The 22,617-nt window shown below is 44.2% G+C and overlaps 2 protein-coding genes across 2 annotated transcripts in view; one reads left to right on the plus strand and one right to left on the minus strand.

Moving 5' to 3' along the window:
• Positions 1-22,030, plus strand: part of LOC106553938 (uncharacterized) — a 50,029-nt gene extending 27,999 nt beyond the window's left edge. The window contains exon 3 of the mRNA XM_087711777.1: positions 20,058-22,030. Within this exon, the coding sequence (XP_087567903.1) occupies positions 20,058-21,400 (1,343 nt within the window). The 3' untranslated portion in view covers positions 21,401-22,030. The remainder of the gene's footprint in view (positions 1-20,057) is intronic.
• LOC106553937 (uncharacterized) lies at positions 4,093-9,306 on the minus strand. The gene is made up of 2 exons (XM_087711198.1): positions 9,207-9,306; positions 4,093-8,077 (listed from the first exon to the last, which is right to left on the minus strand). Exon 2 carries the CDS (start codon positions 7,985-7,987, stop codon positions 6,578-6,580), a length of 1,410 nt encoding a protein of 469 aa, XP_087567324.1. The 5' UTR covers positions 7,988-8,077; positions 9,207-9,306; the 3' UTR covers positions 4,093-6,577.
• Positions 22,031-22,617: the final 587 nt, after the last annotated feature.

The raw sequence follows: 22,617 nt of genomic DNA on the forward strand, positions 1-22,617 counted from the left end.
GGTTTCTTTCCTGATTACTAAATGAAATCAATGCTGACAGGTGGTATAATGGGCTTAGTGACTAAAGTTACAATGGTATTGAAAAAAGTGACTGATGACCATTTTTCACACTTAGCGACCGTTGCAGCATCCTCATGGTCACGCGATCAAAATTTTGATGTTTGGCAACAGTTACAATTTATATTTGTAAATTGTAGTTATGTTGAAATAAAAAAAGTATTACAATACTATTTTTGCGTTGTATGAAAATTTTTGTTGCTCCGTATAAAATTTTTTATCAAGCCCTTCCCCCCCCCTCGGGTCAAAGGTGTCCCTTTTTACCAATCTGAAAATCTGGTCACCATATATATATATTAGCTGGAAGTGTTGCAGCAGCCAATAGCTTTTACCACATATCAATTATAAGAACGGGACATGAGACTACAAAGGTAAAAGAGATACAGGTTTATTGATGCATCGAGTACAGAGTGTTAACACACCAAGATCTGAACTGCCTGGGCTCTGCCCAGGACGTTAATTTTATACCGTGCTACAAACTCAGCTTTCTCACAGCGTTTCCATACACGAGACAAACATGACAGTTCAAAAAGGAGAAGTTCATTCTGGAATGTTACAAACAGAGGACATAGGAAAAATACAAAAAGAGAAGTTCCTATAATGTCTTAAGCTATCGTCCGTTTCACCTCTGTTCTGTCTTACACCCACGCCTGGCTTCCTGTGCCCCTCCTTTACAGAGTCTTGCCACACTGTTCCAGTAAAGTTTGTTGCAACTTAATAAAAATCGATATTAAGTCTATATTGATATTCAAAAGCGTAATTGAGTTACGTTTGTCACTTCTCTGCTTTTTATTCTTCTATTCAAAAGCGTTTCAAACAAAAAACTTCCGGGGTGGGGGCTGGTGTTACAATCCTCCACCTTCTTTTCTTCCTTTCTTTAGGAAAAATCAAAGTCCCAATCTGACCATCACTATTATTTATGTTCCAAGATTTCTTTGCCTTTTCCAGATTTAATTTATACTTGTGGGTTAGATAAAATTCTCTTACCAGGTCTTTCATCTCTCCCGGTCTCGCCTGCTCAATTAGCTTGACAAAAAGACAGCATCTTGTCAGACATATTTATGACTGCCAATTCATAGGAAAATCTCTAACCCACGGGGGATCAGTTGCTTCCCCCAGGGTCTGATGAGACGCTGCCCTTCTTCGTCCCTCCCTTCAGGGGGGTCTGCCCCTAAAAAAGGGACACCGGAGAAGCTTTGTCAGACAGGGTTCATGTGAACCTCTTCAGAGCTCACATCCCCTACGTCTGTCCAGCTGAAGAACTTCCTGTCGACCCTGGTGTTACATTATAGACTATACTTATACAGATGCTGTTAAAATTGATGTGGCTTTCTGGAAGTATACATTATTCTCTGCTGTTACAGCCTGTTTCAGTTTAGCCTGATTAGGAGGGGAAAAAATCTGCCTCTGCCTCTCAGCAATTTGCCTCCTTGCAGCAAACAGCAAGTTTCAATTTCAGTTTAAGCATGCTCCCATTCATCAGCTGTTTCAGGCTGCAGGGATTGCCATAGCCTTTGGTGACCTCCGCAAGCCCCATTTTCTCCGTTTGCTGTAAGGAGGTAAATTGCTGGGAGGCAGAGGCTGTTGGGTGGGGGCTACATTTGGAGGCCGTTAGGAGAGGGGGGCTACATTTGGTGTATAAGAAGCACACAATTTTTCACCCTCTTTTAGGGGGGAGGGGGTACGTCTTATACTCTGAAAAATATGGTATTTAGTTGTGGAAAATGTGAAAACTTGTTTGTTTTTTTAATTCACCAGAAGCCTCACACAATGACAGAAGGCAAATCCTAAAAAGTTTTGATGTGGGGAAAATCTTTTTTTCTACTGAAGGAAACTCAAATTTTTGACTTATGACCAGAATTAAGAAGAGAACTAAAGATTTAGAAAGGATAAAAGGTGGTGAGGGATGGAATGAAGATGCATCTGGTAGGTTATTTAGAGATAAAGTGTTGATGTAGCTGAGGGTGAAGAGGGAAAGTTTATTTTTCTTACTATCTTTTTTGGAATGATGTTTTTTGCTTTTTTCACATTGTCCTCCATAGGCTGAAACATAGGTTGAAAATGAAATTCAATGGTGAAAAATGAAATTCAATGATGAAAAGAGTAAGGTTCTACCTTTAGGCAAGAAAAACGGAATGCACAGGTACTGGTAGTACCTTGCTCAATAGTACTATAGTAACTGAGAGAGGGATCTTGGAGTCCTAGTGGACAATCATTTAAATATGAGCCAGCAGTGTGCAGCAGCTGCCAAAAAAGCCAACACAGTTCTAGGCTGCATAAACAGAGGGATAGAATCAAGATCAAGTGAAGTGTTAATACCAGTTTATAATGCCTTGGTAAGGCCACACTTGGAATACTGCATTCAGTTTTGGTCACCACGATGTAGAAAAGATGTGGAGACTCTAGAAAGAATGCAGAGAAGAGCAACAAAGATGATTAGGGGACTGGAGGCTAAAACATATGAAAAGTTGCAGGAACTGGGTATCTCTAGTTTAATGAAAAGAAGGAGTAGGGGAGACATGATAGCAGTGTTCCAATATCTCAGGGGTTGCCACAAAGAAGAGGGAATCAAGCTATTCTTCAAGGCACCTGAGGGTAGAACAAGAAGCAATGGGTGGAAACTAATCAAGGAGAAAAGCAACTTAGAACTGAGGAGAAATTTCCTGGCAGAACAATTAATCAGTGGAACAGCTTGCCTCCAGAAGTTGTGAATGCCACAACACTGGAAGTCTTTAAGATGCTGGATAGCCATTTGTCTGAAGCGGTGTAGGGTTTCCTGCCTAGGCAGGGGGTTGGATTAGAAGACCTCCAAGGTCCCTTCCAACTCTGCTATTGTATTGTATTGAGTTTCTTTGTTTGATCTATGAATATAATGCTCAATAAAGGTAAATCCTTAATAAAAATGAAATTCATTTTTCCTCATTAATCTAAACTCATAACACAGGTCTGCAAAAAGAAATTTTTTCGAGAGCTGTTTTGGTTATACCACATAATCTTTATGTTTTTTGGTGTGCTGAATCCGAAAATGACCTCCATTTTGTCATAGGACATCACGTTTCCTGACAATTTAGGTAACTATGTTAAATAGGGCAATACCTCAAAATAAATGGAAATAGACTTATAAAATTAAAGTTTTATTACAATATTTTCATGAAAATCCTTTTTTGAACTGAAATGAGCTCACCTAAACACACTAAACTCGATTCTTCTTCCTTGTGAGGCTCCCCTTGGTGCATTTACGCTTGCGAGTAGCATCTGGAATGTCTCTCTGAAGCATCCAACAGTAGTCTGCCATCATTGTAATGCTTCATTTTCCCTGGTATCTCCTTTCCATCTCTTTTATGTCTTGGTGGAATCGTTCACCTTGTTCCTCACTCACAGGTACCAAATTTTCAGGAAAGTAGTCAAGGTGGGACTGGAGGAAATGCACTTTCAAACTCATCAGGCAACCTAGAGCTTGAAATGCTTTCAGCATTTTTCCGACGATCTTTTTGTCGTGAGGATCTTTGTTATTGCCTAAACATTTCTGCACGACTTCTTTAAATGCAATCCACCCTTCTTTTTGAGGATCCGTCATGGTATTGACAAACTCTTGATCAACTATAAGCCTTCTAATGTCTGGTCCGACGAACACACCTTCCTTCAATTTTGCCTCCGACAGGCATGGAAACTTGGTGACCAAGTATTTGAAGCATTCTCCATCTCTTGGAAGTGATTTTACGAATTGCTTCATCAATCCCAATTTTATGTGGAGAGGTGGTAGAAGAACTTTATGGGAAGGTACCAAAGTTTCTCGGAGGACATTTTTTTCACTTGACTGTTAGCTGCCAACTCTTCTTGGTCCAGTGATTTTGTTGGTCTCAACTGTCCCATAGACACAGAAAACAAGGGTATTTGGTATACCCAGCTTGTTGCCCGAGCAGCATGCACAAGACCTTCAAGTCCCCACACACTTGCCAACCATGGTCTTCATATTTAAGTTTACAAAGAACCAATTCCAAGTTCTCGTAGGTTTCCTTCAAGTGTATGGAATGACCTACAGGTATGGAAGCGTAAAAACCGTTGTGGAGTAAAACTGCTTTGAGACTTCTTTTTGAAGAATCTATAAAAAGACACCATTGCTCTGAATCATATTGGATTTTAAATTGACCCATCAGACCTTCGACATCGATGCAATAAACGAACTTGTCTTCCGGGGCGAAGTAAGGAACTAACTCCTTTTCACGATGTCTGAACCATGAAGATGATACTCCTGGCAACAATAAATTCCTGCTTTTCAGCCTTGATCCGAGTAACTCAGTGGCATCTTTGGGAAGATTCAAGTCTCTTACCAAATCATTCATCTCCTCCTGAGAAAACAATTTTGGTCTTGTATCATCTTCAAAGTCAGAACTTGATTCGTCATCTGGTTCAGGTATGACTTCACCTTCATCGGAGCTAGGTATCTCTTCCAAGGTAGCAGGGGGCTTGGGTACTGGTGTATCTGTGCCATGGGGGATGGGACAAATTGCTGAGTGAAGATTGTGGTATGAAATGGAATGCTTCCATTTGGAATTAAACCCTTTCACATCGCATGAACAAAAGTAACAGTCATCACTATGGTTCTTTTGCTCTTGCCATAACGGAAAGATTTTTTCTTACCCTTGAACCAGTTTTGGAGGTTCTCAACACACCGTTTGCACACTTTATGAGGCGCCCAAACTTTATCTTGGTCTCCAATTTTTAGTCCAAAGAATGCAAAGTATACTTTTTTCACAAAGTCTGTAATATTCTGCTGTTGCTTCAACACTGTATATTCACCACAGATGAAACAGAAACTGTCTGGTGAATTAATACACTTTCGCGGAGCCATAACATAACGGTTGAAGAATGACGAGCTAACATGAATTGCGATGAAAAAGTGTGAACAGCCTAGAACCAAGTACCTGATGATGATTCGTGCACAAGTGTGGCATGCAGGAGAGAGCAGCTGTGTCTGTACACCCCCCCCTGCACTGACCGGAGATGCTGCTATCTGCCCTGTGTCTCCCTCCCACTGGATTCTTCAGGAAAGATTAATCCCTTCTACCATTAGAAGCACAGACTTAAAACTTATATATTGCTGACCATCAGATTTATAGTGCTGTTTGTTTTTTTTACAGAACTCGGACAAACCCTTTAAGGATTTTTTTGGCATTGTATATCTTAAATGCACTTATGTGAATTAATTAATAGTAATTTGGACTTTAAATTTGGTTAAAAACCCATAATATAAAAAAGCCCAACAATTAAAAAAAAAAGATAAATTTGAAGACAATTTTACATGTTGTGGCAAATCATGACATCTAGGAGTTTTTTCAATATTTTATTTGTTTTCAGCACACCAAAATACATGGAAATTAGATGAAAATAATCAAACAGCTTTTTAGTTGCAGACCTGTGTAATGAGAAACGAAAACAGAATTTTAGAAATGTCCTCAAATGTATAAAAAACTGAAATAAGACATTGGCATAAGTATCCAGACCATACCGTTCAGTCAGTTTCTTTGTTGAAGGAACTTTGGTGGCAGTTACAGCCTCGAATCTTTTGGTGTATGTCGCAACAAGCTTTGCACATCTGGGTCGGGGGATTTTCTGCCCTTCTTCCTTGCAAATCCTCTCCAGCTCAGTCAGGACAGATGGCAACCATTGGTGGAGAGGCATTTTGATGTCCTTCCAGATGTGCTCAATAGGGGTCAAGTCAGGGCTCTGCTTGGGCCATTCTAGGACATTCAAAGAGTTGCCCCAGCCCCCCAGTATTTTGCAGTTCTCCCAAACACTCTGCGCGTCCAGTTTTGCTAAAAACGGGATCCACAGGGTGGGGTTTCAGGAGGCCAAAAGTGCTGTATTCAATGTATAACATGCACCCAGGTGTTCACCCCACTTTTTTTAAGGGAAAAAGATGCGTCTTTTACTCTGAAAAATAGAGTATATTCGCAGAACAAACAAAGAAACTCAATACAAGTACCTAATGTCTGTGAATATACTGTATGTATGTGTATGCATATGTGTGTTTGAACGTATGAAAAAGACAATGTGAGAAAAGCAAAAAAAAATCCATCCCAAAAAGATAGTAAAAGAAAGAAACATCTTCATTCCATCCCTCACCGCATTTTCTGCTCTTTAAATCTTCAGTTCTTCAGATTAATCTTCAGATTAACAAAGGCCCTGTAAGGATGAACCAAAATACCCCAAATAACAGGGTGCCTTGACTGTAAGAACTTATGACCAGAAATCCATTCCCACTTGTGGTCATAAATCAAAGACTTCCTGTATCTGCAAAATATTATATATAATCCCACACACACACATCTTTTGAGTAATAAATCGGATAAGTCACTAATGCTGCTTTGTGAACAAGTATAGTCTGAAATGTAACATCACAAAGAGTGTATATCTTCTGTACTGTTTAAGTTTGGTGCAAGGAGGAAAATTGCTGGGAAGGAGAGGCAGATCCCCCGCCCCCCGTTTTCCTTCCGAAAAGCTTATACTTTGGAGCGTCTTATACTCCAAAAAATACAGTAGGTTTATCTCGGCTATGGATTTTCTGATGGAGGCTTAACTTTGATTTGCAATGGAATGGTTTCTCACACTCGGCACACTTGTAAGGCCACACTCCTGTGTGATGTCTGGTGTGCATGCGAAGTAATGAAAGTTGGGTAAAACATTTCCCACACTCCAAACATTTAAATGGTTTTTCACCAGTATGGAGTCGCTGATGCTTCACAAGAGTATCTCTCCGAGCAAAACACCGACCACACTGTAAGCATTTATACGGCTTCTCTCCTGTATGGATTCGGCTGTGACTTCTAAGGGAAGATGAGTGAGCATATACTTTCCCACAGTCTAAACATTTGTAGTTTTTTTCCCCCGTGTGAGTTTTCACATGACGACTAAGGATTGATGCGGTACGATAGGATTGTCCACATTCATTGCATTGATGCGGTTTCTCCCCTGTGTGGATTTTATGATGTATCCAAAGTCCTTCCTTATGAGCAAAGCATTTTCCACATTCTACACAGCTGTATGGCGTCTCTCCTGTGTGGACCCTCTGATGCTTTCCAAGGTGGTGTTTTCGGGAGAAGCATTGCCCACATTCTGCACATTTGTAGGGTTTCTCCCCTGTGTGGTTTCTCTGATGAATTTGAACCTCACGTTGTGCACGAAAGCCTTTCCCACACTCCCCACATGTGTAAGGTAACTTTTCTTTGTGCCATTCCTGGTGTTTCTGAAGATTGTAAGAATGCACAAATCGTTTCTCACATTCTGGGCATTCATAGGGTTTCTCTCCCCTGTGACGTCTTTGATGTTGCACCAGGCTTCCTTTCAAGGTAAAACATTTCCCACATTCGAGGCACTTTTCATTTTTCTCCCCTGTGTGTTTTTTCCAATGATTCCGAAGACCTGAACTCTGGGTGAAACATTTTCCACACTCAAAGCATTTGTAAGGCTTTACTCCTGCATGGATCTTCTCATGGATCAAAAGATTTTGCTTATGAGAATAGCTCTTCCCACATTCCCAACACTTGTAAGGCTTCTCCCCTGTGTGGATTCTCTCGTGGATTCTGAGAGAGGATTTTTCACGGAAACATTTCCCACATTCCAGACATTGATAAGGTTTCTCTCCAGTGTGGATTTTCTGATGTCTAAGGAGGTATGACTTTTGACCAAAGCATAAGTCACATTCCTCACATTTATGGGGTTTTGGTGTTGGGGGGCTTCTGATGTCTTTGACCTCGGTTCCAGAGAAAGATTTCTCACCCTCCAAACCTTGACTGGATCCACTTCCCACATGGACCTTCCTGTGGGTCAGAAGGAGGGACCTGCGACCAAAAGATTTCCCACACTCTGAACATTCATGAGGTTTTTTGTGGTTTTTCGGAGTGCTGATTGTGTCTGATGGGGGATCCATCACTTCTGGCAGCTGCTGCCTTGGGCTGATTTTCTACTCTCTGTTGATAGTTGGTTTGCAGATAAATCTTTGGAGACAGTTGCTTTCCTGCTGGTGGAAGAGAAAAGAAGAGAGATTCAGATTGATGGAGGGTTATCTTAGCTTTGGAAGGGCCGTCTGGTTTAGGCATTTATGGAAGGCGGCCTCCTGGCCATCAGCTTTTTCTGATACCTGATAACAAGACCAGCCTCAAAACATCCATAAAACCTGTCCATTGTAAAACATCCAACAACAAAGGACTGCCACATCACAATCCCATCAGGGAAAACGAGGAAAATATGGATTTTTAAAGATTCTGCCCAACTTTTCAAGAAGAACCAAACTAAACACTAGCATAAGAAAAAAGATTATTCAGGCCTATCATTTTCGGATTAATGGGAAGGAAAAAGGATCTGACGTGATATCGCTGTTCCAATATTGGAGGGGCTGCCACAAAGAAAAGAGGGACTCAACTTATTCTTCAAAGCAGCTGAAGGCAGGACAAGAAGCCGTGAATGGAAATTAGGGAGAAATTGCCTGAAAGCGAAAACAATTAACCAGGGGAAGAGGTTGCCTCCAGAAGATCTGGGTGCTTCATCACTGGAGGTTTAGAATAGTGAAGAAGAAGAAATTGGAGAAGGGCTTGCCTGAAATGTTAGGGGTTTTCCTGCCTGAGCACAGAGTTGGGCTGGAAGTCCTCCAAGGTCCCTTCCAACTCTATTATTTTGTTATTCTCTTATTTAGATAGATTTAGATAAATTTATTTATAGGCCGCCCTTTTCCCTGAGGGGACTCAGGGCGGCTTACAACGTATAGGGAAGGGAGTACACACAATGACATATAAAAACAGTACGTAATTAAAAGTGAAAGCAACATTCATCATTCGGGAGGGGACGGATTATAATCTTTAACCACAGGCCTGGTGGGATAGCCAGATCTTGAGGGCTGTGCGGAAGGTCTGGAGGGTGGTGAGTGTACGAATCTCCACGGGGAGCTCGTTCCAAAGGGTCGGAGCTACTACTGAAAAGGCTCTCCTCCGCGTAGTTGCCAGTCGACACTGACTGGCAGATGGAACTCGGAGGAGGCCTAATCTGTGTGATCTAATAGGTCGCAAGGAGGTAATTGGCAGGAGGCGGTCTCTCTTATCCTTTTTTGGGTTGGGAGAACCAGCTCAGTTCAGTCATTAAGAACCCGAGACAACCTTGCCAGGCCTTCAGAACCTCCTGGAAGTCGCCCTGTGGATCCTGATCCAAGAACTCCCCTTTCTCCTCTGTGGGGTTCACGGCCAGATCCTCACTGGTCCCCTGCAAGGAGAAAGGAAAAAGGCTCAGATGCCGACAGTAATCCTCCACTTACTCTCTAAATGACCTGGAAGAGGAAGCAAAAGGTGGAATTATGTGTTAATGGTAGTAATAATGGAGAGAGAATCGTGATTCAAGAAGATCTTGATGAGCCAAAATGGAGAGAAACTACTAAGATGGAGTCCAGCCGGGTCCATTGCATAGTTGTGAGTAGGAAGACTCACGGGAAGAAGAGAGAGATCAGATGGGCAAAAGAGCATGTGTGAAAAGGGCTGCTCTCTTTGGAAGTTGAAGGATTCCGGGTAGGCGGTTCAAAAGAGTTATTGAAGTGAGCCTTCTGGCCATCAGCTTCTCCTAGGAGCTGCTCACAAGACCAGCCTCAAAACTTCCATAGTATTGGTGGGTTCCAAAATATCCACCCAGGAGGAGCTGCCCCATCCCAGCCTCTTCTGGGCAAAAGAAGGAAAATACAAAGCTTAGAAATTAAAACAAAGGATTTAATTGTTGGCCTTTTAGGTTGATGAAAGAAATGTTCGGCTCCAAGTGGGGGGAAAGACACTGAAGACACGGAGGCTGCTTGGAAAGATGGTTTTTTGGTGGACAGGGCCACAAGGCTTGAGCCGTGAACAGAAAAGGTGATCACATGTTTCAATGTTGGTGGAGAAGAGAAGGGCTGAGGGAGGGGCTTGCTAGGCTTCTTATAACCTGTTCAGTCCCACCTCTCGGTTTCCTGTTCCTGTGTCAGAAATGTATTCTGATTGGTTGTCAGACTCCCATGGGGCCATGCAGGGGCAACTCTCTAGGCTGCGTTTTGAATCCAGGTTTGGTTGAGTTCTCAGATGCCATGTGATCAGTTGAGTAAAGGGCCAATATTATCATGCTTTTAATCTCATCCCCCTGGGGTTGCAATGGAGAAGTCTTTATTATGTAAAGGGACTAGCTTGGCCTTCTTAATGGCTGGTTGATAAAGTGGGGATGGGCAGGAAGCTACAGGGGGCTATTCTGTCTTTTAAAACATGTTTCTTCCCTTTTCACATCCAGAGAAATATTCTGCCTTTTCAATATTTCCTAGGATATTTCATTTTTCTGGGAGAGGGCTGGGTGATAATTTCCTACAAGGTGGAGCTCAAAGAAAAAGGATCTTTTGTGGGTTAGGACAACATGAACTCCATTCAATTCATTTAAAGCCTTTTTTCTTTCCCCCCAACTCTCCCCCTCCCCATTGCAATGAGGCCAATCTGTGTTAAGAGCATATTACAAACCTCAACAAAGGTTTTAAAGCTTCATTTTTGCAATTGCACGTGCGGGACATCCAGGCTCAGAGATCTCGTGCTCTGACGGACCACACAGGGACCTTCTGAAGCAACTTACCCCAAAACTCCTTCCCGGATCCACCCGGAGAGCCTTGGCCGGGCGAGGAGGGGACAGATCCAGCCGAGGGACGGGGACCCCTTTGGCCCCCTGGAGGGAAGGGAATGATCCGCTCTCTGCAGGCAACGCCAGTGCCGGATCTCCACGAGGGAAACCCTGCGAGCCGAACAGCGGGATCCGCCCCCCCCCATCCCTCCTGTCGGGGTGGGGGGAGATGTCCTGGGAGGAGGGGAGGCCTGGAAGCCGAAGGGGGAGCAGCCTCACCTGTATCGAGCGGGATCCAAGAGCCTCTCCCGGGGGATTCAGCGCCGACCCTCCGAGGAAGAAGCGGAAGAGGCGGAGGGAAACTGAGATGCAGCGAGGAGGAGGGTGGGAGGGTGGTAATTGAGAGCAGAAGCCCCGCCCCCCGTTGCAGCCTCAGCCCCTCCCACTCCCAGCCAGCCTCACCTGCTGGGAAAGTTCTTCTGTGCCTCCGGTGGGCGTGGGTGTCGAGGCTTCCTCTGCCCATGGGAAGAGTGTCCCTCCCTGCAGGCTGCAAGCGGGGCTTCCTCCCCTGCTCCAGTTTGTGTGTTTGTGCTTGTATGAGGCCAGACACAGAAGCCCCTTTTAGGTTTTTCCCTTCAGGAACTCCGTTCAAAGGGCATAAAAATTTGTCTAGAAATGTTGGGAATGTAATTTGAAAAACGGGCACATTTTATCCTATGTGTGGACTTGAGTTGAAGCTAAAAAAGTTTGGGCCAAGATATAAAGACGGATAGAAAAGATAATAGGGGAACAGGTAGATTTTAAACCTGAAATGTTTTTATTAGGGATGAGAGATCAGAAAAAAATTATAGGAAAAGCGTGCATTTAATATTACAGAGACCTTAACAGCAGCGAGGATTATTTTCGCACAATATTGGAAAAATGAAGAAATACCACAAGAGGGAGAGATATTTAAGAAGATATTAGATTGTGCAGAAATGGATAGACTTACACTGAAAATCAAACATAAAGAAGACACAGGATATTATCAAAGGTGGAACTTATCTTACCAAAGGTTGGGGAAAAGGGGTGCAGACTTTGTATTGCTTTGCAACTTAAGTATCCAAAGAACACGATGTTTATTAAGCACTAAGAAATGTAATAAATAGAACATCAATAAAAAAATTTTTTTTTAAAGTGCCAGTATTCAGCAGTGATCTTCAGGTACTTTTTGTTGGTACTTTTACTTTTTGGGTGTTCCTTCCTAACAGAATAATATTTATTGTTGTTTATTTTTAATTCAGGTGCAATCAGGTCTTAAATTGATCTCTTAATAGTCACTGGTGCAAGGGTTACATGATGACCCTCCATCACCAGAATTAAAATTGGGAGGGGGTCCTCTGAGCGTAGGTGGGTCTTCTCACATTCTTTGGTTTGCTAATCACAAGATCCCGAGACAGGAAAGAAGAGCTTGAGAGAGCAGCTCAGATCTCGCGCTTGTTTCCATAGAGGAAACGCAATGCAAGAGGGAAATGTAGGAAGTTTTGGGGAAAAAAACCCTGAAAAATGAAATATCCTGGGAAATATTGAAATGGCAGAATATTATATTTCCCTAAATCAGAAATGGGGAAAAACGTTTTTATGCAGGAAGCTGACTCACTCTTAATAGCCCGCACCTTTTAATGGGCTATTAAAATGACTGGGCCAGTCTATTCAACATAACAAAGATCTTCCCCTTTCAGCACCAGGGTGATGGGATTAAGGCATGAGAGTATCTGTCCTTTATCCATCTCACCACAGGGCCCCTGGAAAGAAGCAGTGCTCAACCAAACCTGGACTCAAAACAGCCTAGAAAGTTGCCCCTGCATGGCCCCAATGGGGAAAGGGATATTACTCAACTCTCCACATGGCATCCGAGAACTCATCTAGGGCAAAAACAAGTGAAAACGGGCCTGTTTTCACAAAAACGGGCCTTTTTGCCCTCCTGAGCGCCCAGGGGCAGTTTGCAGGACTCTCAAACTCTGCGTTCCCTGTTTTTCATTAAAAAATGGGGCATGCACAGGGTTTGGAAGGCCTGCATGTTTCTCCTGGGGGCCGGGGAGGGCAAAAACATTTTTTTTTAATTTACTTCTTCAAAACCTTGATGCATCTTATACTCTGTTGCGTCTTATAGTCCGAAAAACATGGTAACCCTTAATAAAAAGTATTGTTCAAAATAATGAAGAAGAGTCTTTTTAGAGCATGGACTGAGTCAAGATGGCCGTCAGATGGTGCCGTGCTGTGCAGTCCATGCACTGTAGTTGTTGATGTCCTCCGAATGTTGGATCTGCCAGACTCCTATTGGCTACTTCAGTGGGGCTTCTGGCATCTTCCCGCTCCCTCCAAGCACATGACGAGGCCCCTGTGAGCCCCTTGATCCGGACACCTGGTTCCCCACAAGCGCCTGGTACCCGGATGCTCCTCACATCTGATGGAGGCTCTTTCTCCTTATGGATTTCAGGTTCTCTAGGAAGAAGGCCAACTGAACGTAGGAAAATGGGGTCCTTCTGCCATTTTATGCTGCTAATTCCTTCGCATAGACCCCTCGTGCATTTACGAGCCTTCAGCTCCTCCTGCCAAAAAGGGGGTTTCATTATTTGTGGCCCCTCCTGTGTGGGATTCTCTGTCCTTTCTTCCCTTCTGAGCTCAAGTGGGAGAAGCTGAGTTTGGGTCGTCCCCCCTTTCAGCCCAGAGCCCATCAGGCACAGCTGGAGGGCAGAGGCAGCCATCCAGCTGCAACCCTTTGAAAGGTACAAGAGAGCCCATCCACAAAAGGTCCTTTATGACGGAGGTCCATAATGGGCAGACAACCATAAGTTGAGGATCACCTGTACATATTGATTTTTATTATCGAATTTAGGAACCACCAATATCACCCAGCAGAGTGAATGATTTGCCTTGGTGGGAAGACAGTCATTTCATTCTATGGCCGCCTCTCTTGTGAAACACAGCCCGGGGGGGGGGGGGGGGGCTCACAACAAAAATAAAACCATCAGTTGGATAATTTTCATAAAGATTCATTATCCTTAAAAATGCATGTGTGTCTACACGGATACTGGTACATGCATGTCTACGTCAATATCTGTGTTTCTCAATCTTGACAACTTTTTAAGAGGTGTGGATTTCCACTTCCAGAATCCCCCAGTCAATATGAATTCTGGGAACTGAAGTCCCCCCATCTTTAAAAATCACCATTCCCAACCAGTATTGCCTAATGGTTAGGGCCCTGCATTAGCCATGAAAGCCAGCTTGGGCCACTTTGGGCCAGTTGCTCTCTCAGCCTAGCCCACCTCACAGGGTGGTTGCGAGGAAAACAAGAGGAAGAGAAGACGTGTGAGATATGTTCCCTTCTTTGAGTTATTTGTAAAAATAAGAAAGGCGGATATAATAAAAATATTGGGTTTCTGTCTGGATGGTCTCTTGTGACGAGCCGAAGGACAGAGAATGGAAGTAGTGATCTTCCTCCCATATTTGGGCATACCGGGGGTTGTAAATCTAAAACAGATACCTTTCACCCTGGCTTGGCTGATAAGGAGTCGAGCTCTGTGGCTCAGTGGTTAACACATCTGCCTAAGATGGAATACAGCACAGGTTCGATTCCCAGTAAGGGTATGGCTAGCTGATGAGAGCTAAATAGCTTGAAATAGATCTATACTAGTCTCCCTTTATTTATTTATCAGCACAAATACAACATATATATATATAACCATTCCCATTTTGCAGGGCTGAGCAGTATGTCATGCACGCATTCACGGGGGTTGCCATGCGTGAGGGGCACAGGGGGCATTGAACCCTTTCGATACCCGAGCCAAAAAAAGTTAGCCATCACTGTCCTGCATCTTTCCCGGAAGGCCAGAAGGGAGGGGGCCTGCAGGATCCCCCGGGAAAGGGTTCCACCACAATATCGCAAAGCCCTTCTCCGCGGAGACATAAGCGCGAAGGGCTAATCAGCGCCATCCGAATCGCTGGAGGAAATCGACCTTACCGCGCTGACATAAGGGCGGAGGGCAAATCTGCGCCTTTCCAAGCTATGTATCAACAAAATGCGACGCTAGCGCGGCGTCATCACACAGACGCAATCGCGCTAACATTTTGCAGCTGTCAACTGTCAAAGAATCGCGCGCACATTGCAACTAATCCTAAACCTAACCCTAAACCTAATACTAAATCTAACCCTAAATCTAACCCTAACCATAATCCTAAACCTAATCCTAACCCTAAACCTAACCCCTAAACCTAACTTATTTAGTGACATAATAAACTTAATAATAAATAATAATAAATAAATAAATAAATAATAAAACTAGTCCTAAACCCTAAACAAAACCCCTAAACCTAACTTATTTAGTGACATAATAAACTTAATAATAAATAATAAATAAATAATAATAAAACTAGTCAACAAAACTGATTTGATGCAACAAAATAAACTTTTATTTAAATTTCACTGTTTCAAAACATTCAAAAGCTGCATTTTACATTTAAAACAAACGTTAATTTTTACTGCGCTTAAAACAAACGTTAATTCAAAGCATTCAGTTTTTCGCGCTGCTGTCATGCTGATATCGACGCGGTAATGTGGACGTGCTAATGACGACGCGTACTTGTCGACGCGTATTTGTTGGCGCTCTTTTGACTAGCGCGGTTTTGTCGTGCCACGCGGGAAAGGGTCTTCCCAGGGCAGGGCAGGGCCTGCTCCAGACAAGTCCCACTTCCGGGGTCCCACTTCCTGGCAGATTGTAACCATCACAATCTGGGTTAATTATAACTTTTAGAGTGGTTTGTCTCCCTTTCTTCAGTGGCTTCTTGCAAAAGTTGAGCAAGTTATTTGTAAAAATAATAAAAGGCGGATATAAATAAAAATAAATAAAACCATTCCCATTTTGCAGGGGCTGAGCATATTTTCAGGCTTCTTTCCCTGTTGTGTTGCCTTCTTGGGAAGAAGCTTGAGACCTTGGCTGCTCCCCCAAACTCTCCTCTTTCCTGCCCCCCCCCCAGGGCTCTGGTGATTGGCAGCTGACCCACCCAAGAATGTGAGTCTCTATAGAAACCCCCCCCTCACTCAAAGACCCCTCCTCCCATTTAAGTTCTCAGGAGGGAGGGTCATCCCGTAACCTCTGCCCCAGCGGCTGTTGCAGATGACTGTAAGGTGTGACGGTCACTGAACGAAAAGCTCCTGGGAGGAAAATGAAAGATTTCTTATCCACTTAGGAGGAAACAGCCATAAAGTCTTTCGGCAGGCAGGAAAAGGCAACTCTGTGTTGCTGCTAGAAGTTACTGGAACTTTGAACGGAGTTCCCGAAGGGAAAAAAATGGGCGGGGAGGGAAGTGTTTGGGCTCATTAAAACAACACACAAACACACCGAAGGAGGAGAGGCAGCCCCGCTTCCAGCGTGCAGAACGGGACACTCTGCCCATGGTCAGAGGAACGCTGGACACGGACACCCACGCGAGGATCAGAGGAAGCTTCGGAGCACGTGGTCCTGGTTGGGTGGGGAGATTGGGGGTGAAAGGCAAGGAGAGGAGGCGGTTAAGGGGCGGGGCTTCAGGGCGGGGGCGGAGCTCGACAGGAGAGGACGAGCCACGCCCCCTCCCCATCCAATCTTTGCTGGAACTCTGCTTCCCTCCGCGTGTCCCGCTTCTTCCTTGGAGGATCGGCGCTGGATCCCTCGGGAGAGGCTCCTGGATCACAGTCGGTGCAGGTGAGCCTGCTCTCCCTCCGGCTTCCAGCCAGAAGATTTCCCCCCCCCCCCCAATCCCCGCCAGGAGGAAGGGAGCTGCAGATCCCGCTCTTCGGCTTGCTTGCAAAGAAAGATCCTTTTTTCTTCGGGATCCGCTTAAAAGGCGAACAACGAAATCTTTTGTTTTTCTGCTAATGTTTGCTTCTGTTTTTAAAAGCCAGGCAGAATTTGTTTAAGTTCATTATTTTCCCCATTTGGCCAGGAGGGGGCGTGGTGGTGCAGCCGCTTCTTGGTGGGGGTTTCCCAAAGGGAGTTTCGAGGCTGGTCTTGGAAAGCAGCTACTGGCTGGGAGAAGCTGGTGCCCACAAGGCCTTAATTTTAAACAAGTTAATCTAAGCCATGGGTCGTCAACCTGGTCCCTACCGCGTTTTGGGATTCCAGGTGGGCAGTAGGAACTTTGGAGGTCCTTTTGAGTGAGTGGGCAAGCGTGCACATCAATAAACCAACATGCGTGGGCACGCAAACAAGCAAACACGTGGGAAGAGGAAGGGGGGGGGAGTGGAAACTGATAGCAGGGACAGGCAGATAAGTTTTGTTATCTTATAAAATAAAGCGGAGCAGAGCAGTTGCAAAATAGGAGAAAGAAAAGTTATAGGCAGGAGAGAATTGTTATTGGCTAATAATAATAAGTGGGCTAACTAGCTCAGCCTTACTTTTGTACATTGCCCTAAGGAAGGTAAAAAAAAGGAGATAAAAAGGAAAAGATAAAAAAAAATTAACAAAAAAAAGGGAAGAAAAATAGAGAAAAGGGGATAAAATAAAGGAGGCGAGTAAGCAGTGTTTAGTCTGGCTCATAAATTAAGTTTTCTTATCTTATAAAAGGAAGAAATAAGTAAAGGAAGAATAAGGAGAAAATAAAAAAGGGAAAAAGAGATCCTTGATATAGTGAAATACTATAAGAAAGGTAAAGAAGAAGAAGGGCAGGAAAAGGAATTTTGTTTTGATGGTGACACTTAATAAAAATTGGCACCTAATGCAGCATTGTTTTTGGTGTTTGTAATAAAAGGGAAAAGAGGAGGGAAAAAAGCACTGTGTGGAATGCAAATCAAAACGTATGATTAAAAGTAGTTGTTAAATTGTGAAACAAATTTAGAACCCATGTCTACTGGTCTAAGCATTGAATTCATACATACAACCTCATTTTGCATCAATAGTTCAACTCCAATTATTATTTCTGCATTTTAAACAGAATATTCTATATATTGAAATCATACAACATCATTCCTTTACATCGTTCTAATCTGTTTAACAGTGCTAAACCCTTAAGTTACCGCATATATCGTTCTATTATTCTTAAAATATAAAAAGTTCTCCAATATTTTCCATTACCAAGATTTTTTTATCTAACCATTGATCGAACAAGTCCCAAACCTTGTAAAATTGTTCATCTCCTTGTTAGGGCCTGAGTCTTTTCCAGGATGGCCTGACTAAGCTCTCCTTTTTAACACACAAACACACACACCTAAGTGGCCTGAGGTGGCCCAGGGAATTGGTTGGCCTCCCTCTCCCCCATCCGGATAGAGAACGCACGGGGGGGAGAGGGAGCCACGTAAAGCATCCACTTGCCAAAATGGGTGGCAAATTCATCCAATAAATAAACAGACCAAAGGAAAGTATAATCCTATCAAGAGGCTCAGCTGTGAAACAGATTGAGATTGAGATGCTTTATTTGTATGCCGCCCTTTTCCCTGGGGGGACTCAGGGCGGCTCACAACTCAAGGGGAGGGAGGACAAACAAGTCACAGACACAAAAACGATACATCATTAAAAACACAAGAGTCATACAATTCAAGTGGGGTTGAAATCTTTAGCCCCAGGCCTGTTGGGACAGCCAGGACTTAAGGGCTACGCGGAAGGTCTGGAGGGTGGTGAGGGTACGAATCTCCACGGGGAGTTCATTCCAGAGGGTCGGAGCAGCCACCGAGAAGGCTCTCCTCCGGGTAGTTGCCAGCCGACATTGGCCGGCTGATGGAATTCGGAGGAGGCCTAATCTATGGGATCGTATCGGCCTAGTGGAGGTAATTGGCAGTAGGCGGTCTCTCAAGTACCCAGATCCAATACCATGCAGGGCTTTGTAGGTGACAAGTAGCACCTTGAAGCGCACTCGGAGATCAACAGGCAGCCAGTGCAGCTTGTGGAGGATAGGTGTTACGTGGGTGAAACGGGGTGCACCACGATCGCTCGCGTGGCCGCATTCTGGACCAGCTGAAGTCGCCAAATACTCTTCAAGGGCAGCCCCATGTAGAGCACATTGCAGTATTCCAGCCTAGAGGTCACAAGGGCACGAGTGACTGTTGTGAGTGCCTCCCGGTTCAGGTAGGGTGCACCAGGCGAACCTGGGCAAATGCCCCCCTGTTCACAGCCGACAAATGGTGTTCAAAAGTCAGCTGTGGGTCCATGCAAGGAGAAGCAATGGGTCACGAGGAAGCCAGGATCAAGGAGGCCATGGTGGGGTAGAGTTCCTAAGTGCAGAAAAAAGCAAGAAAAGGGGAGAAGAAATGAGTTTGTTTGCATTAACCTCAACTCTCTTTCCTCCTCTTTGGCTTGTGTGATGCCGTAACCTTTTGCGTTGCCTGTAGGTAGTCCTCGACTTACGACCGCCATTGGGATTGGTACCTCGCTTGTTGAGCGGCCTGGTCATTACGTGAGACGTGCCCTCACCACTTTCCTCAAGACTTGCAATTCTGCTCTCTCTGGCGTGGTGCTTAAGTGATCTCAGGGGTCATTAGGGGGGAGGAAGTGCCAGGTAAGACGCATGGATCTCCTTACAGAGGAGGCCGTGTGAGTTCTGGCACAGGCCGCGTTTGACTTAAGGGGGTCCTGGAGAAGCTTACAGGGGCTTTTGGGACACGTTGCTTGGAAACGGTGTGGAACATGCGGCTTGGAGAATGGTGCAGAACCACCGATCTGGAGTTTAAGGCCACATTTCTCCATGGCAGCAGTGACACTGGGCTGAAGGCCAGGCTAGGTCAGTGGCAGCTGGCTGAGAGCGCTGAAGCCCCAGGCCTCCACTTAAGGCCGGCCCCAACATTGCTGTCAATCAAGGCTGCTTTGTACGGCTGGGCTGGTTCAGTTCAGGCTTCCAGCTTTGGATCCCACTTGAGCATTTTCCCAACCCATGAGAATCCTGTGGCAGGAGGTCCCTGGGTCCTTAGCCACCCCTGGGGCCACCCAGCGGCCCTTGTCTGGCGCCCATCCACTTAAGATCCCTCGAGATCACTTAATGACTGCAACCCAGAAATGGTTCTTGCCGTAGGATAAGAACCAAGGAGGAAAGGCTGGACTAAGTAAATAACAGAAGGGTTTGCCTCTTAGGAGATGTGGGGGCTTCCTCAGGCCAGATATTTGTCTAGGGTGCACTGCAGACCCCTGGGCAAGGAAGAGGGTCAGACTGGAAGACCTTTACCTCCCGTCCCAAGGCAAGATTTTGTGATTCTCTTCCTTTTGCAAAAATAAATATTAATCTCCACTTCTTTTCCGTTCTAACAGTGGATAGAAGATTGTGACCAAAGATTTACCTCCGAGTCAACAGACAACAGAAGCTCAGCGCAAAGCAGAACCTGCCAGAAGGCATGGAGCGTGGGAAACTCTTGCATCCCCCATCAGACACAAGAAGCACTCCGAAAAACCACCAAAAAACCCACAAATGCTCCGAGTGTGGGAAATCCTTTGCTCGCAGGTCCCTCCTTTTGACCCACAGGAAGGTCCATGTGGGAAGTGGATCCAGTCAAGGTTTGGAGGGTGAGAAATCCTTCTCTGGGAAAAACTCCAAAGATCTCAGGAACCCCCCAACACTAAAACCCTATAAATGTGAGGAATGTGACTTATGCTTTGGACTAAAGTCAAGCCTTCTTACACATCAGAAAATCCATACCAGAGAGAAACCTTATCAGTGTCTGGAATGTGGGAAGTTTTTCCGTATAAAAGCCCATCTCAGAAACCACGAGACAATCCACACAGGGGAGAAACCTTACAAGTGTTGGGAATGTGGGAAGAGCTTTTCTCAGAGCTCAAATCTTTGGGCCCATGAGAAGATCCATGCAGGAATAAAATCTTACAAGTGCTTTGAGTGTGGAAAATGTTTCACCCAGAGTTCAGGTCTTTGTTCCCATGAGAAGATCCATGCAGGAATAAAATCATACAAGTGCTTTGAGTGTGGAAAATGTTTCACCCAGAGTTCAGGTCTTCGGCGTCATTGGAAAACACACACAGGGGAGAAAAATGAAAAATGCCTCGAATGCGGGAAATATTTTAGCAGTAAGTCGTGCCTGATCCGACATCAGAGAATTCACACTGGAGAGAAACCCTACGAATGTCCAGAATGTGGGAAAAGATTTGTGCGTTCTTCTGTTGTTCGGAAACATCAGACGAGACACAAAGGAGAAAAACCCTATAAGTGTAGAAAGTGTGGGAAAGGCTTTCTTGCACAAAGTGATGTTGAGAGGCATGAGAGAAACCACACACGGGAGAAGCTCTTCAAATGTGGGGAGTGTGGGAAAAGTTTCATTTACCTAGCCGAAGTTCAGATTCATCAGAGAAGCCACACTGGGGAGAAACCCTTCAAATGTGGGGAGTGTGGGAAATGCTTTTCCCAAAAACAACACCTTGGAACCCATCAGAGGGTCCACACAGGAGAGAAGCCCTACAGATGCCTAGAATGTGGAAAATCTTTTGCTTATAAGCAAGTACTTTGGAGACACCGTAAAACCCACACAGGGGAGAAGCCATATCAGTGCAGTGAATGTGGAAGATTTTATCGTACTTCATCAGACCTTAGAAGTCATGTGAAAATTCACATGGAGGAAAACAAATGTTTGGACTGTGGGAAAGCATTTGCTAATTCATCTTCCCTTAGAATACACAGCCGAATCCATACAGGAGAGAAGCCCCATAAATGCTCAGAGTGCAATAAATGTTTTTCTCAGAAAAGTAATCTTTCGAAGCATCAGCGAATCCACACCAGGAAAAAAAACACATGACTGGAGTGTGGGAAATGTTTTGCCCAACCTCCAGAACTTTGCATGCACTCCCCAAATCACACCAGAGAGTGGCCTTACAAATGTGCAGAGCATGAGGGACATTTTCATTGTAAATCACAGCTAAAAATGCCTCAGAAAGTCCTTATCTTTCACCAGGAACATCAGATAGTCACAGAAGGGAAATCCTACAATTCTTTGGTGCGAAGAATGCACTTTTCCTAGCCAAACTACCTCAAACCCCATCAGAGAGTACACAATGAGGCAAAAGGGCACAAGGAGTGTGAGGATCTTTTGCTCACACAGCCACATTAGTAACTCACGAGAATGATTATACAAAAGAGTAGATATGGGGAGTAGATGTGTTTTTCAGGCTGCAGGTTTTATATGTCCATAACTGCCAATGGACATCGTTACAGTCATTAAGTCAAGGCACCCGGGTATTTTTTGTTAATTCTTACTAGCCCTTTGTTGATCAAAAAGGAGAACGGAAGCTTTAGAGAGGAGAAAATGGGGTGAGGGATGGAATGAAGATGCACCTGGTTGTTTTAATTTAGAGATGAAAGTGTTGATGCTGAATATGCTGGCTTAGAATGAAGAGGGAGTTTCCTATCTTTTCAGGAGGGATTTATTCTTTTTTCATACTGTCTTATTCGTATATTCACACACACGTTTTTAATGAGTTTCTTTGTTTGATCTCTGTATACAATCCTTAATAAAATTATTGTTCAAAATAATCAAGAGAACTGTTTTCAGGATACAGGCTGGGAGTTCAAAGAAAGTCAAGACGGCCGATAGATTGTGCCATGCTTTGCAGTCAAAGTCCTGCTGCTTTTTTAGCTTTATAGGTGATGCCCTTTAAAACAGCCGCCATCTTGATTCTTTTGACTCCATCTTCTCTAGATGGACACTGCTGACTTCCAGGATTGAATTAAAAGAGGTTGATTTCAAATGAACTTTAGGGAAAATGTCCCAGAGATTTGGATGGACTCCTGCTCCTAAAGGCAGATCACTGGTGGCTACCTACATGTGCCTGACACACTCATATTTTGCACCACATCTTACTTAGAACATATAGGTCACCGGAAGTACGACTTTGAATTATGTAATCGGTTTGGTGTGAATAGTTCATTGATAACAGGTTGCATTTCAGGCACCCCAAAATTCAGTGAATGATACGCTAGTGTGTTAATTTCAGGTGCTCATAATGGAGGGTCACA

Source organism: Thamnophis sirtalis, unplaced genomic scaffold (assembly GCF_051295495.1).
Source record: "Thamnophis sirtalis isolate CommonGarterSnake01/CBP01778 unplaced genomic scaffold, rThaSir2_p1.2 scaffold_3, whole genome shotgun sequence".
Taxonomy (NCBI): Eukaryota; Metazoa; Chordata; class Lepidosauria; order Squamata; family Natricidae; genus Thamnophis; species Thamnophis sirtalis.